This window comes from Furipterus horrens, unplaced genomic scaffold, assembly GCF_987537825.1.
Source record: "Furipterus horrens unplaced genomic scaffold, mFurHor1.1.pri manual_scaffold_1, whole genome shotgun sequence".
Lineage (NCBI taxonomy): Eukaryota > Metazoa > Chordata > Mammalia > Chiroptera > Furipteridae > Furipterus > Furipterus horrens.
In genome coordinates this window covers 181,703,310-181,716,990 of record NW_028327171.1, presented here as the reverse complement: position 1 = coordinate 181,716,990, position 13,681 = coordinate 181,703,310, and the positions used below count along the sequence as shown (strand labels likewise).

The window sequence follows — 13,681 nt, the reverse complement described above, 5'->3', positions numbered from 1 at the left end:
CTCGATTTCTTCTCATATAGAGAGAAATATAATTACTATCCAAATCAGGGTTGTTGGGTACAGTTTGGTATTAATTCCTAATGAGTTACTATAAATCTGCACCTGATCGCATTTTAAAGAGAGGGAAAATAAGACCTGAAATCATGATAATTATATAAAGTAGACTTTTAATCATTTTATTTATGTTACTTAGGGGAAAATATGTGGGCAATGTACATATCAGAGGCATAAAATTTCAGTACTTCCCTGATATATTTGGATACAATATGTTTCTTTAAAACATACACACACACACACACACACATACATATTTGGTTCTTCTATAGGAGGACAATTATGTTGATCCACTCACTATACATAGACTTAAACTTCAAGCTATTTTCCAATAGAAAATACTAAGTAAAAATATAGAGACTACATATATCTAGCATAAGAATGAAAAATTACGAATGCTTTGCCATATTTCCATAAAGAAATTAAATATTACATATAAAGTGTAGGCTCTCCTTGTCCTCTGTCCTCTTTGTTCCCTGTCCCAGTTCCCTTCTTTTTACATCCTGTCCAGAAAGCTAGTGCTAATATGAATTTGGAATGTATTTTCCCGCTACAAATTTAAATGTCTTTGTATACTTTAGGTATATCCATAAAAATATGTATAAATGTACCAAATTGTGTATCAGTCCGAAACTTGCTTTTTTCCCATTCAACATATTCGAACTTCTGCACAATATCCCATCCTGTGACTATACCATATTGAACATATCCATTCCCCATTTGATGGATACTTAGACTGCCTCTCTTTTTCAGTACCAGAAAGCTGCAGTATGCAAGTAAGCATCCTTGTACATGTGCGTAAGTGTTTCCAGGTCTTTTTGCGTACTTCAGAGACCACCACCTTGGCCCATGAGATGGTGAGAGAGGCCGTCCACAACCACAAAAGCTACAGTTCATTCAGAGTTAGTCCTGTTCTCTTTAATTCAGTGACTGCCTCAGTCAACCCAGCCACCAAAAGTAGAAAACAAAACAAATATGACACCAATAACTGAAATCCCTGGATTTACTTGTACTACCCTGCAACAGTGGCCTTTTGTTCTGAACTATGAATAGCTCAATGATCAGTAATGTTGTTATTAATGAGTCAGCCTGAGCTATGACATAAGATGGTAATATATTTCTTTGCAAAGATGTTCTTTTCAAGGGCCAGTAAAAACCAAATTACACCCTTTCAGCTCTTGATCCTAAGTTCTATTTTTGAGACTCTACGGCTTATAGTTTAATAATGAGAATCTATACTTGAAGTAGCTCTAAGAGACTTTTCCTATAAATATGAATAGCAATGTCATTGAAGGTAAAGTGGGAAAGGAATAGAAAAATAGAAATCTACCCACTTATAAATAATAACAGCTATAATTACAATCATTCTGCATGCCATCTATTACAGAGATTATAGTTCATTGTCATCGAGCCCTAAAAAAACAGCAGGAAGAATATAAACAATCTACAGTTATCATAAATTGGGGGGTCGGGGGGGGGAATCTCAATTTGATCAGGATGTTTTTGAAGGGGAATGCTAGTTATTTTGAAAGCAACATACATTTTAACTTTGCAGTTTGAATGATCTGTATACCCCTGACTTTATACTAAGTCATTATAGTTTTATCATATTCAATGGGTCTTGTAGTTATGAGCAACGTAATATATCAGAAGACTGACAAAGTAACAGTAAAAAAATGAACTAAACTCTTATTAAATACCAGTCACTGCTCTAAACAATTGCTATATTTTATCTCACTCAGTCCTCATGAAAAACAAAACAAAACAAAACCTAAGAGTTAGGTACTAGTGCTATTCCTATTTACAGATGACAAAACAGAGTGATGTAACTTGTCCAAGGCCACATGGTTCCAAGCGGCAGAGCCAGGTCCGAACCAGGCAGTCTCCAAGCCCATGTGTGTAACCACTGTGTACCACTGCCTTTCAGAAATAAGGACAGGAAGAAACTTTCTCCTAGGAAGAACCTATATTTCCTTTTTCTACTTTCCTTTCTTTCCATCTCTTTTTCTTTCCCTTTAGTTTTTTCTCTCCCTTGATGTCCTCAGACCACTTGCAAACACTCATAGAGCATGCCTGGCTCAGGTGATGGCATTGGAGGGGTGACCAGAAAGTCATTTGCTGCTGAAGGAAGATGTGGACACAGGTTACAGCAAATAATATACAACATAATCCCTCATAACACAAATTATTCTTAAGTATGAGGATACTTTAAGAACTAATGCATAGACCAACATTTCAATAAGTTCAGAAACTTGGAGTACAATCTTGAAAACAGTCATAATTAATATTCAGCCCATTTCTCTCCTTCCACAATATTTGCTTGTTGACCTTATTCATGTTCCTGGTTTTAACTACTCCAGATATGAATCCCCAATCCTAGCCTCTCCATTCAGCTTCAGGCTTATAACAGTCAACTGTGCTAGACATTCCCATTTAGATGTTCCAACTTCAAACTAAACAAACCCACTGAATTCAGATGGCTCCCCCAATTCTGCATCTCCTTCCTGAATTTTCTCTCGGGTTTACCGGAACCCAAGCTGCAAACGTGTAGCTCTACCGCACTTCCTACATCCAAATCATTCTGCCAATTATACCTTCCAAATCCAGCCCTTCCCTCAATTTCTGTTGCACCTGCTGCAGTTCAGGCCTGTATCACCTCCCACTCAGACTATTTCAAGAACCTCCTCAGTGGGCTCCCTGCTTCAAAGTTACCCATTTCAAATAAGTGAAAATCTATAGCCCGCCCCCTCTAAACTTTGCTATGGTTCCCTGCTGCCTCCAGGATAAAGTACGTGTTCCTGTACCTCATGCCAGCACCCATCTGGCCTTCAGTCGCCCCTGTTTTTTCCAACCCCCATCCTTTTAGTGCTCATATCTGCATGCTATTAATCTGGGATTCTCTAAGCCTAAATAACTGTTCAACTAAATTGAACAAATATGTAGGATTTTGATTTTCAAATAACAGATTAATACTTGCTCCTTTAGAGCATGTATAACTTATAATTTCAAATTTACTGTGAAAATTAAGTCTTTAACATTTTTTATTGTGGTAAAAGTTGTTTTTAAGGAATAAATAATACTCCCTTAAGAAATGAGAAAAAGAAAGTTGGTTAAGGTCCATCATCTTTTTGTCTTTTAATCAAGAATTCAGTTACTCTATTTTCATTCTGTCCCTTCATTGTGGTAAAGGACTTCACTGCTATCAGAAGTCCTCCTAAGCAGTTAGAGATTGTGTATGTGTTAGGATCTAATAAGAGAAACAGGCAGCAATCTGTCTTGATTCAAGGACTTGGTTAGATAGGTGATGAAAAGAACTGAGAAGCCAGTGTAAGGTGAGAGAACCGCAGCAGCCTCTACAAGGTCTAGGTCAGAGGGTGAAGGGAAAGACCCTGTTACCAGAGCTCAGGGTCACCCACTGTGGGTAGAGTCACAGCGAGATGCAGCAGCTCTCAGAGACACTGTCTGACAGGGCACAGACTCCTGAGTGGAAGAGACAGGGCTGTGAGTCTGGGGAGAAGGGCAGAGTACAGGGGTGGAAAGAGCTACATAGAGACACAGAGGGTTCCCCTGGACTTTTCAGCGGAGTAATGATGCACATGCATGTGTGGAAACTACCAGAGGCAAGGGAAAGAACCACCTGAAAGCAACAGAAGGAACGTTCTCCTAAGCTCACACAAGACTCTGCATGGGCTAGGGTTTCCTCTCTACTCTAATCCTCCTTCTGTACCAACCCCCAGCTCAGTGGCTGTCAACCTTGGCTGCACTAAGAGTTAACTGAGGACCTTTAAAAAGTATGAATGCCTGTGCATACCCTAGAGAGTCTGATGTAACTGGTCTGGGTTATCAGGAATTTTTAAAGCTCTCCTGGTGAATCAGTTGGTAGAGCGCCACTGCATGAGCTGGACCCGCACAGAAGCCAGGAGACCAGGTCCTGGGAGAAGCAGCCTTCAGAAATCAGCACCCTGACATGCATGGTGAGGAGAGGATCTGAGAGCGAGGATCCAGGATCAAAAATGGCACAAAGAGGTGGGCAGAAACAAGGGAGAGAATGAGAAACAAAACAAGAAAAAGAAAGAAATTATAAGCACGATCCTCTCTAGATCTTTCGGTGGCCAGCTCAAATTCAGCTCTGTGCAACCTTCCCTGATCAACCCAGCTGCAGTTTTCTCCTTTTTTTTAATGCTGATTGCCATTCCTCCCGTGAAAAACTGTTCATCCGTAACAGTCCTCAGCTGGTAGCCAGCATCTTGCTATCTGTTCTGGGTCTTCCGGCCAGGCCCCACCAGGAAAGCCTGTTTGTTCCTCCGCTGGCTATTTGCATCATGTGTTTCCTTCCTTCCCAAATGGACTGGCTAGTTCGTTTGGATAAAGTTAGCTATTATCAGGTAGTAATTAATGGCTAACAATGGTTATTATATTACACCTTCCAAATAACATCTGCATGGCAAAACTGACCTACAGAGTAAGAATTTAAGGGCAAAGCCAGAGTTGACTGAGTCTATTTTTGTGTGTCCCTTAAAATGTTAATAAATTTAAATCAAGTAACACAGGTGGTGGCCTAATATTGGACAGTAATGATTTACAAATTTACAAATATTTAATAGCAATGTATTTTTATCATAACCCTATTTATGGCTGTTGAAACATTCAGCAATATATTAAATATACCCTTAAGATACATTTATATTTCTAGTTAAATAAGTTTTTACAAAAATTCATCTAGAAATATACTTGCTCTAAATTCCAAAGTCTTGTGGTTTCAAATCAAAATAAATTTACTTTTTTTTAGTGGAAATACTAAGCATTTTCCTATTTTCCTGAGAAAGCCACTTCCCAGAGAAAGACAAAAATCGAAGGTCAAATTCAGAAATCATCTACTCTGTGTGTGTATATATTTAGACTTACAGACAGGTTCTCCCCTGAAAAACTGGGCCTAAACTATTAAGAACTGTTAAAATACTAAATGAATCAAAATTGGTCATGTTATTTAAAAAAATTATTTTCTGGTATGAATTTTTCTTTATTATGAATCTTTATAAAGAATTTGTGGAAAATCCACTTTTGACTACATTAGGGTATCTACAATTATTATGGTACTGCTGACCCCCCAAAACAAAGTCCCAATGAGACAGTCAAAGAATACTGAAAAAACATATATGCATATGTAAGAGCCACAGAGAAATACCTCCTCGTGATCCAACAAGGAAAACATAAAGACTATGAATTTATAGAAAGATAATTTCTCTTCACCAATTATTAAGGTATGATATTTTTCCAATGAAAAGTTTAAACTGTCACCACCACATTTTCAAACCCCCAAATCTTAACCACCACCACCTGAATGGGCTCCCAAATTTCTCACCAAAAAAAACAAACAAAAAAACCCATATTCATTCTACCTGAATATGTGGGCATAATCTCACTACAGCTATCAGAATCTTTTTTAAAAAGTTAAGATAATACATTTTATTGGACAGAATTCAAATCCAAGAGGTAAATGATCACAAATTGATGGAATCCCAGTGGGCTCCTGGGAGCAACGATGTGACTACAAAAGCCTTCTCTCATCACATAATTAAGAAAAGGAAGATGCTTATTGTACATAAAACCAGAAAAATTAAGATTAAGTGAGCCATAGGATTTTAAGTGATGAAAAATAACTAAAAATGCTTAGGAAAGAAAAACACAAATGTAAACTCACTTCTGTAAAGTAGTAAACCTGCTAGGATTTAATTATGGAAATATATACCTCAGGCAAAAGGCAAAGGCAGAAATGAAGCTGCTTTTACCATGTGAGAAGAATCTAACAATTTCTTTGAAAATAGAACCTATACATATACTCTACTTAGTCAACATTCAATTAATTCTACTAACTGATTAAATAATGACATCTGGGAACTCCTCTCACTGGGAAGACCTAACTGGGGACCTTTCTGGAAATGAATTGCTGATTTTAGTAGCTGAAGTGATAATACAACCATATACACCCGGCCTGATCATCTTAATCAATCCACATGGCTCAGAGAATGTAAACACAACCTGGACAAGGTTAAAGCACATTCCAAGTCGTTAGTATTACACAACTCTTTTCAGATCAGTCCCACTAAATGTGCCTTGGGGACTCTGTAGATCTGGGAACCATCCACACAGTGCCTGAGTTTGTTTAGTGACAACAAAGGGATCAGAGATTTGAGAAAGAGAAGGACTAGGGCACAGCCTCCAGAGGCAAAACCAAAACCAAACAAGAAAAAATATTTACAGCTGTTTGAGGGAAAGAATGATTCTAGGTTGAAACCTTACATTAGAAAATATTTTCTTCAGTTAGTAAAAGGGAAATTAAAAGAAAAAATCTAACTGTTTCTCAGATCTTGTCAGTGTCTATTTCTTTCCAGTTTCTCATGGAACCAGCAGACATAAAGATTACCACATACAGCCTTGACTGATGTGCCTCAGTGGACTGAGTGCTGGCCTGTGAACCAAAGGGTCATCGGTTCGATTCCCATCAGGACACATGCCTGGGTTCCGTGCCAGGTCCCCAGTTGGGGGCGTGTGAGAGGCAACCACACATTGATGTTTCTCTCCCTCTTTCTCCCTCCCTTCCCCTCTCTCTGAAAATAAATATATAAATCTTTATTTAAAAAAAAAGATTACCACATACACACTGACACAGAGCTGCTTTTTTTTGTTATGGCAACTTTCAATTTTAGGAACAGACATGCCATACCTTCCTATGATGTACAAATGCTTTAAGTGTAGCAGCTCTTTATTGTAGAGTCAATGACAAAGCAAAAAACTTATAAAGGGCAAGGCACTGTTCAGTCAACCTCAGACAAACATTAATGGTGAGAAACATTACACAGAAGAAACATTAGGCATTAGATTTTTTGACTAAAAGGATTACATGGAAAATTTTAGGCCAAAGGAACATTTTTTAATGTCCCATGTCTTCATGGAAGATAAAATACAGAAACTCTTGTAATAACCAGGAAGAAATGATATAAGAATTTTCCTCCATGTAATATGAATTAGGGATTATGGTGGGTCACATCACAGTCTTATTCAATATAACAGACATCTTTATACACCATATAGTCAGTGTTTAGCTGTGTCATTAAATGGCTGAGAATACCTGAAGGCTGAAAAAACATTATCTTCTTTATCTAGTTAAGCCCTCCTTCATAAATGCCTGAGATGGGCAGGTCCTTCAAGTTCCATGGATAATACAACTCACTAAACTGATGTGCCTGTGCCTCAAAACATTTGCTGTTGGCATACAGAAAAAAGTGTATTTTCTTTGTTTGTTTATTTTAGATAATCCAATTAGATTCACTACTTTCTTCCTTAAAGAGAAAGGAATAGAAAGCCCCATTCCCACACCAGTACAAATTATAATTCCATAAACATGACCAAAGGAGCTATAAAACTATGAAAATATAAGGTCTAATTGCTATGGGGCAGACATAGGAAGGTTCTTACCTGATATGGCCAATCAATTCAATAAGCTTGTGACTAAAAAAATAAGCTGTCAGCTCAGATACATGACTCAGGACCGAACATACTCCAAAAAGTGTTGTGGTTCCATTCAGATCCTCCAAATGCCAGTAGAGGAAAGTGAACACAAAGCCGTATCCAAAACCCATAAACCATGCCACGAACAACACCGAGCCATACTGCACACTGCAGAGCAATCTGATCAAGTCCCAAAAGCTGAAGGTCTGTGAGTGGCCTGTGGTGGTTGGTGTCTCCTCAGAGGACTCGGTGGAGCTATTCCTCTCCACCTGAGGGATTTCCACCTCTTTTCCTTTGTTTTCATTATTTTTGAAGTGGTTGTAGCGGAAGCGGAACTGAGTAGCGACAATCAAGGCCATGGTCATGAGAACTCCAAAGACAATGAAGACAATCTGGTAGTTCCGGTACTCCGGGGGCTTACACCCCTTTCCATCAATGAACACCTCTATGTGGGTGTAGTCAATCCCAATGCCCACGGACAGCATTGCCAGCCCCCAGCCCAGGGAGCCCCACATGCGCTGCAATCCATAACGGTCTCTGTGTTTTCCCAGATACTGGAGTGTTACTGTGTCCACAATGGTGACAGAAGAGGCACTGAAAAATTCTCCTATTATGACAACTACCAAAATCACCAAGAATATAGCTTCTACTTCTTGTTGATCATAAACAAGTGTGACTTGGTCAGAAGGTAAAGATTTGGTGGTAGCAACAACAGTAGTAGTTGTCTCCCTGGTTACATTTCCTGGCGGGGTGGGGGTTCCTGTGATTGGATTGAAGGTTAAGTCCTTAATATCCTCTGTAGTTTCAGCTGTCTGAGGCTGCACAGTGGGTGCACTGGTCTTGTTTGGAGCTGTTTCTGTGATATTGGGCTCTGTTTCTAACATCACTGGCCCGTTGGAAAGAAGCAGGTTTCTTTTCTCACGCATTCTTGGTGTTGTGATAATGGAAGAATTTGTTGGCAGGATGGTTAGCAGATGACTTGAATTGGTGGGGTGAACTGTTGGGGGACTCTTTGGTACACATCTCAAGGTAGCAGGTTTGACAAATCCGATGCCCAGGTTGAATAAAACCCAACACAAAAGAGAAAAGAGGAGAACGATTTTGCCTTTTTTAAAGCGATCTGCAACTACACCCCAAAATGGGGCACTGCAGAATTCAATAAAGTATCGAATACCCACTAGCAATCCACTCTGGCTTGGTGACATTCCCAGCTGTTTATAATATACAGGCAAAAGTGGGTAAAGAGAGCCATAGGCAGAATAAAAGAAAAAATAAAAGACCTTGGAAATTAGAAGATCATTGTTTATTTTAACACAATGTTTCTCTATCCAGTCTACTTCCTCCTCAGGAATAGCAGCTGTTTCTGTGGAGGAGGGTGTTTCATTTGAAGGTGCTTCTGATTCCCTGGAAATCCCATTGAAAGGATCAGCAAGCACATATTTTCTCTTCTGTTCCTCCTCATCATCAGTTAAGATAGCAACTTTATCATCTGTTGCCATGGCTTGTCACCACCATCAGAAAGTATGGCCTTCAAAATTTTGATTATTGATCTGTAAAGTAAAATTTAAAAGATGGCTTAGTAATGAAATTGATAACATTTAAACATAAAGCTTCATCTTGCAGGCAACAGAGGAGTTTCAAACAATAGCTAAAAAATAATTGTGAGAATGAATTCTCATCATTTATTACTTGCAGCCATACCATACTGATTTATTTTTAAATCTTTCAAAATATCAAATACTCTTTGTGGTCACTGACTAATTACATCTTTCAATGGCAGGTTTATAGTTCAGATTCATTCTCAATATTTTCACTGGTTCCTACAGAAAATGTCCAAATGATAGGGATTATGTTTAAACCAAAGGTAGAAAACTGAAAATAAATAGTATTTATGGTTTCTTGGTTTTACTGTTCAAACATACCCACTGAACTATGAAGTCTAGAATTTTTAGAAAATAAAGGCAGCTAAAACTGTTCAGTTTCTAGAGAAAAATAGAAAGAAACTCTTAACTACGTCCATAAATGCAATGAGAAACAGGGAACCAATTGCACATTTGCAACAGGACTTGGTCACTACAGCCACAACAAGGACATCCAGGTAAGGAACTAGCTTTCAGGTATTTATGTTACATACATTTCCTCAGATGTGCTTTTATGAATTGTGGTTTAAAAAAATGAAAACTGAAGACCAAGAAGAAACCTTGAAAGCAGTGAAACAAGAATTACAAACTTACCATATCAATAGGGGGAAAACAATTCCAACAATCACAATTTCTTATCAGAAACCATGGACACCAGAGACTTCCAGCCAAGATGGAAGCATAGATAAACATGGCTTGCCTACTCACACAACCACAGGAAAAATTACAACTAGACTACAAAACAAATAACACTCAGAACCATCAAAAAATCAAGCTGTATGGAAGTCCAACAACCAAGGAATTAGAGAAGTCACATTTATTCAGACAGGTAGAACAGGAGGAGACAAGGGGCCACAGAACAGGCCGGTCCCACACCCATGTGTGGTGGATAAAAATTAGGAGGGACATAGGGACATCTCAGGAGCAAGGGATCCCAGCCTCACATCAGATCTCCACCCAGAGTTTTAGTATCAGGAAAATAAGTCCTCATAACTCCTGGCTGTAAAAACCAGGGGGGATTGGAGCAGTGGAAGAATCTACAGGATTCTCAGGCATCTCTTCTTAAAGCATCTGCAATGAGCTTAGGACTTAATCTAATGCTCTCCTTTGAGGCTCCAGCATCAGGGCAGAAGCTTGAGGGTACCAGTAGCATAAGGGGAGGAACTGTAGTATCTGGAATCAGGATGACTATGAGGGACAGCTTCCTCCCAGATAAAACTCTAGAGGCCAGGCAGCAGCCAGTGTTCTTTTTCCAAGCCCTCCCCCCCACACAGCCATAGAGTAGTGGCACCATATCTGAGACTCCATCAACCTGGGTCACATGGACCCCCACCCTGTGATCACCTAAGTCTCTGCCCCATCCAATTTACAGGCCTACCCAAGCAGTTAACAGTGGCTTTTCTATATTAGTCAACACTACTAAGACAGGGCATCAAAGCAGCCCTACCTAATATAGAGAAACAAACACAGGGAGGCTGCCATGAGAAGACAAAGAAATATGGCCCAAATGAAAGAACAGAACAAAACTCAAAAAAAGAACTAAACAGAATGTAGAGAAGCAATCTATCAGATTCAGAATTCAAAACACTGGTTATTAGGATGCTCAAGGAACTCAGTGGGTACTTTAGCAGCATAAAAATGATCCAATCAGAAATGAAGGTGGCACTAAGAAAAATGTACAGGGGATCAACAATGGAGTGAATGAAGCCAAGAATCATATCAGTGATTTTGAACATAAGGAATAAAGAAAAACATTCAATCAGAACAGCAAGAATAAAAAAGAATCAAAAAAATGAGGATAGTATAAGGTGCCTCTGGGAAAACTTCAAGTGTACCAACATTTGAATAATAGGGGTGCCAGAAGGAGAAGATAAAAAGAAATTAAAAAACTTATTTAAAAAAATAATGAAAGAAAACTTCCCTAATTTGGTGAAGGAAATAAAAATACAACACCAGGAAACACAGAGAGTCCCAAACAAGTTGGACCCAGAGAGGACCACACCAATACATATCATAATGAAAATGCCAAAGGTTAAAGTTAAAGAGAGAATCTTAAAAGCAGCAAGAGAAAAGCAGATAGGTCCCCACAAAGGAATTCTCATAAGACTGTCAGCTGATTTCTCAAAAGAAACTTTGCAGGATGGAAGGGACTGGCAAGAAGTATTCAAAGTGATGAAAAGCAAGGACCTACAACCAAGATTACTCTAGCCAGCAAAGCTATCATTTAGAATCGAAGATCAAATAAAATGCTTCCCAGAGAAGGTAAAGCTAATGGAGTTCATCATCACCAAGCCCTTATTATATGAAATGCTAAAGGGACTTATTTAAGAAAAAGAAGATCAAAACTATGCACAACTATCAACAACTGAATCTAAAAAACAAACTAAGCAAACAAGAACAGAAACAGAATCATATAGAGATCATTTGGATGGTTACCAGTTGGGAGGAAGAAGGGGGAGAATGGAGGAAAAGGTTCAGGAATTAAGAAGTATAAATTGGTAGTTACAGAATAGGAAGGGCAGTGTTAAGGACGGTATAGGAAATGGAGTAGCCAAAGAACTCATATGCATGACCCATGGACATGATCTAAGGGAGGGGATTGCCAGAGTGAATGGGAGATGCCGAGTACAGGATGGCAAAGGTGAAAAAAACTGGGACTTTAATAGCATAATCAATAAAATATATTTAAAAAACAAGAAACCATGGACACCGGAAGAAAGTGGCACAATATCTTCAAGTGCTGAAAGAAAAGAACTGTCACCTCAGAATCTTATATTCAGAAAAGACAGTCTTAACATACAGAAAACTATAGCATGATATCCCTTTTAAATATAGATTCAAAAATCCCTAGCAAAATATTAGAAAAGAAAATTTAGTAATATGTAAGAAAAATTGTATACTATGACCCAGCTGAATGTAGTCCAAGGTGCAATATTTGAAAATCAATCAATGTAATCCACCATATCAAGATGCTAAAGAAAAAAATAATATGACCCTATCAACTGATGACTAAAAAGAATTTGACAAAATTAAAGTCATATATGAAGAGTTTCAGACAAACAGGAATATAGGGGAACATCACCTTGATGAAAATCACCTACAAATCTGCAAATAACATTACACTTAATGGTAAAAGACTGAATGCCTTTTCTCTATATAGGGAAGAAGGTAAGACTATCTGTTCTCAGCACTCTGCTGCAACATAGTACTGGAAGTTCTAGCCAGTGCTATAAGGAAAGAAGAGGAAACAAAAGTCATACAGATCCAAAAGGAAGATATAGTTTCCTTATTTGAAATGACTGTCTATGTGAAGTCCCAAGAAATCTCTAAAATCTAAAATCCGTAAGTCAGTTCAACAAGTTCACAGGATACAAGATAAACATACAAAAAAATAAATTGTGTTTCTATATACTAGCAATGAACACATGGACACCAAAATTGAAAATATAATACCACTTACAACTGCTAAAAGAATTAGTTTTAAATTAACAAAACATACAGGACTATATGCTGAAAACTATAAAATGCTGACAAAAGAAATAAAACGTCTAAATAAATGGAGAGACATGATGTTCATGAATTGGAACAATCAACACAGTAAAGATTTCAATTCTAAGATTTATATACACAGTCCCTATCAAAATCTCATCAAGATATTTTTGTAGATAGAGAAGATTATTCTGAAATATATATGGAAAGGAAAGGGAAAATGAATAGATAAAACAATTTTGAAAAAGAAGATTTATTATACAGCTACCAGAGATCAAGGATGTATAATATGAGCAGAAGAACAGACACATAGATCAGTGGAATACAACAGAGAACTCAAGAATAAATGCACACAAATATTCCCAACTAATTTTTCTTTACAAAGATGCAAATACAATTTAATGAGGTAAAGGAATCCTTTTCAACAAATGGTGCTGGGGCAATTAGACATCAATAGGCAAAAATAAAAATAAAAACATCAACCTAACTCTCATATCGTATAGGAATATTATTAACCTAAAATAGATCATGGATTTAAATGTAAAATGTAAAACTATAAAACTTTTAGGGGAAAAAAAAACTTTCAGAGAAAATATCCAGACTCTTATTTGTTGCTAGGCAGAGTTCTTAGACTTAACACCAAGAGCATGATTCATAAAATGAAAAATTGATACATGTTAAACAAGGGACTACTATTATCTACAATAAAGGGAATTCTCAAAACTCAACAATAAAAAAAAATCCAATTAGAAAATAAACAAAAGACACAAAGAGACATTTCACCAAAGAGGATATATAAAATATACAGATGTAAATAAACACATGAAAATATGTGATCATTAACCATTAAGGAAATGTAAATTAAAATATGATATATCACTACATACCTGTATGAATGGCTAATATAAAAATAGCAACAACACAAATTCTGACAAGGAGGCAGAGAAAAAAGGTTACTCATACATTGCTGGTGGGGAAGTGAAATGGTA

At 37.6% G+C, this 13,681-nt stretch overlaps 1 protein-coding gene across 8 annotated transcripts in view; it reads right to left on the bottom strand.

Annotated features, from left to right (window-relative positions):
• The window catches only part of MFSD6 (major facilitator superfamily domain containing 6), a 68,435-nt gene that overhangs the window by 36,730 nt on the left and 18,024 nt on the right, over positions 1-13,681 (bottom strand). For all 8 annotated transcript variants that reach the window (XM_090281837.1, XM_090281888.1, XM_090281861.1 and 5 more), the window contains one exon: positions 7,531-9,113. In XM_090281837.1, the coding sequence (XP_090137963.1) occupies positions 7,531-9,062 (1,532 nt within the window). In that variant the 5' untranslated portion in view covers positions 9,063-9,113. The remainder of the gene's footprint in view (positions 1-7,530; positions 9,114-13,681) is intronic.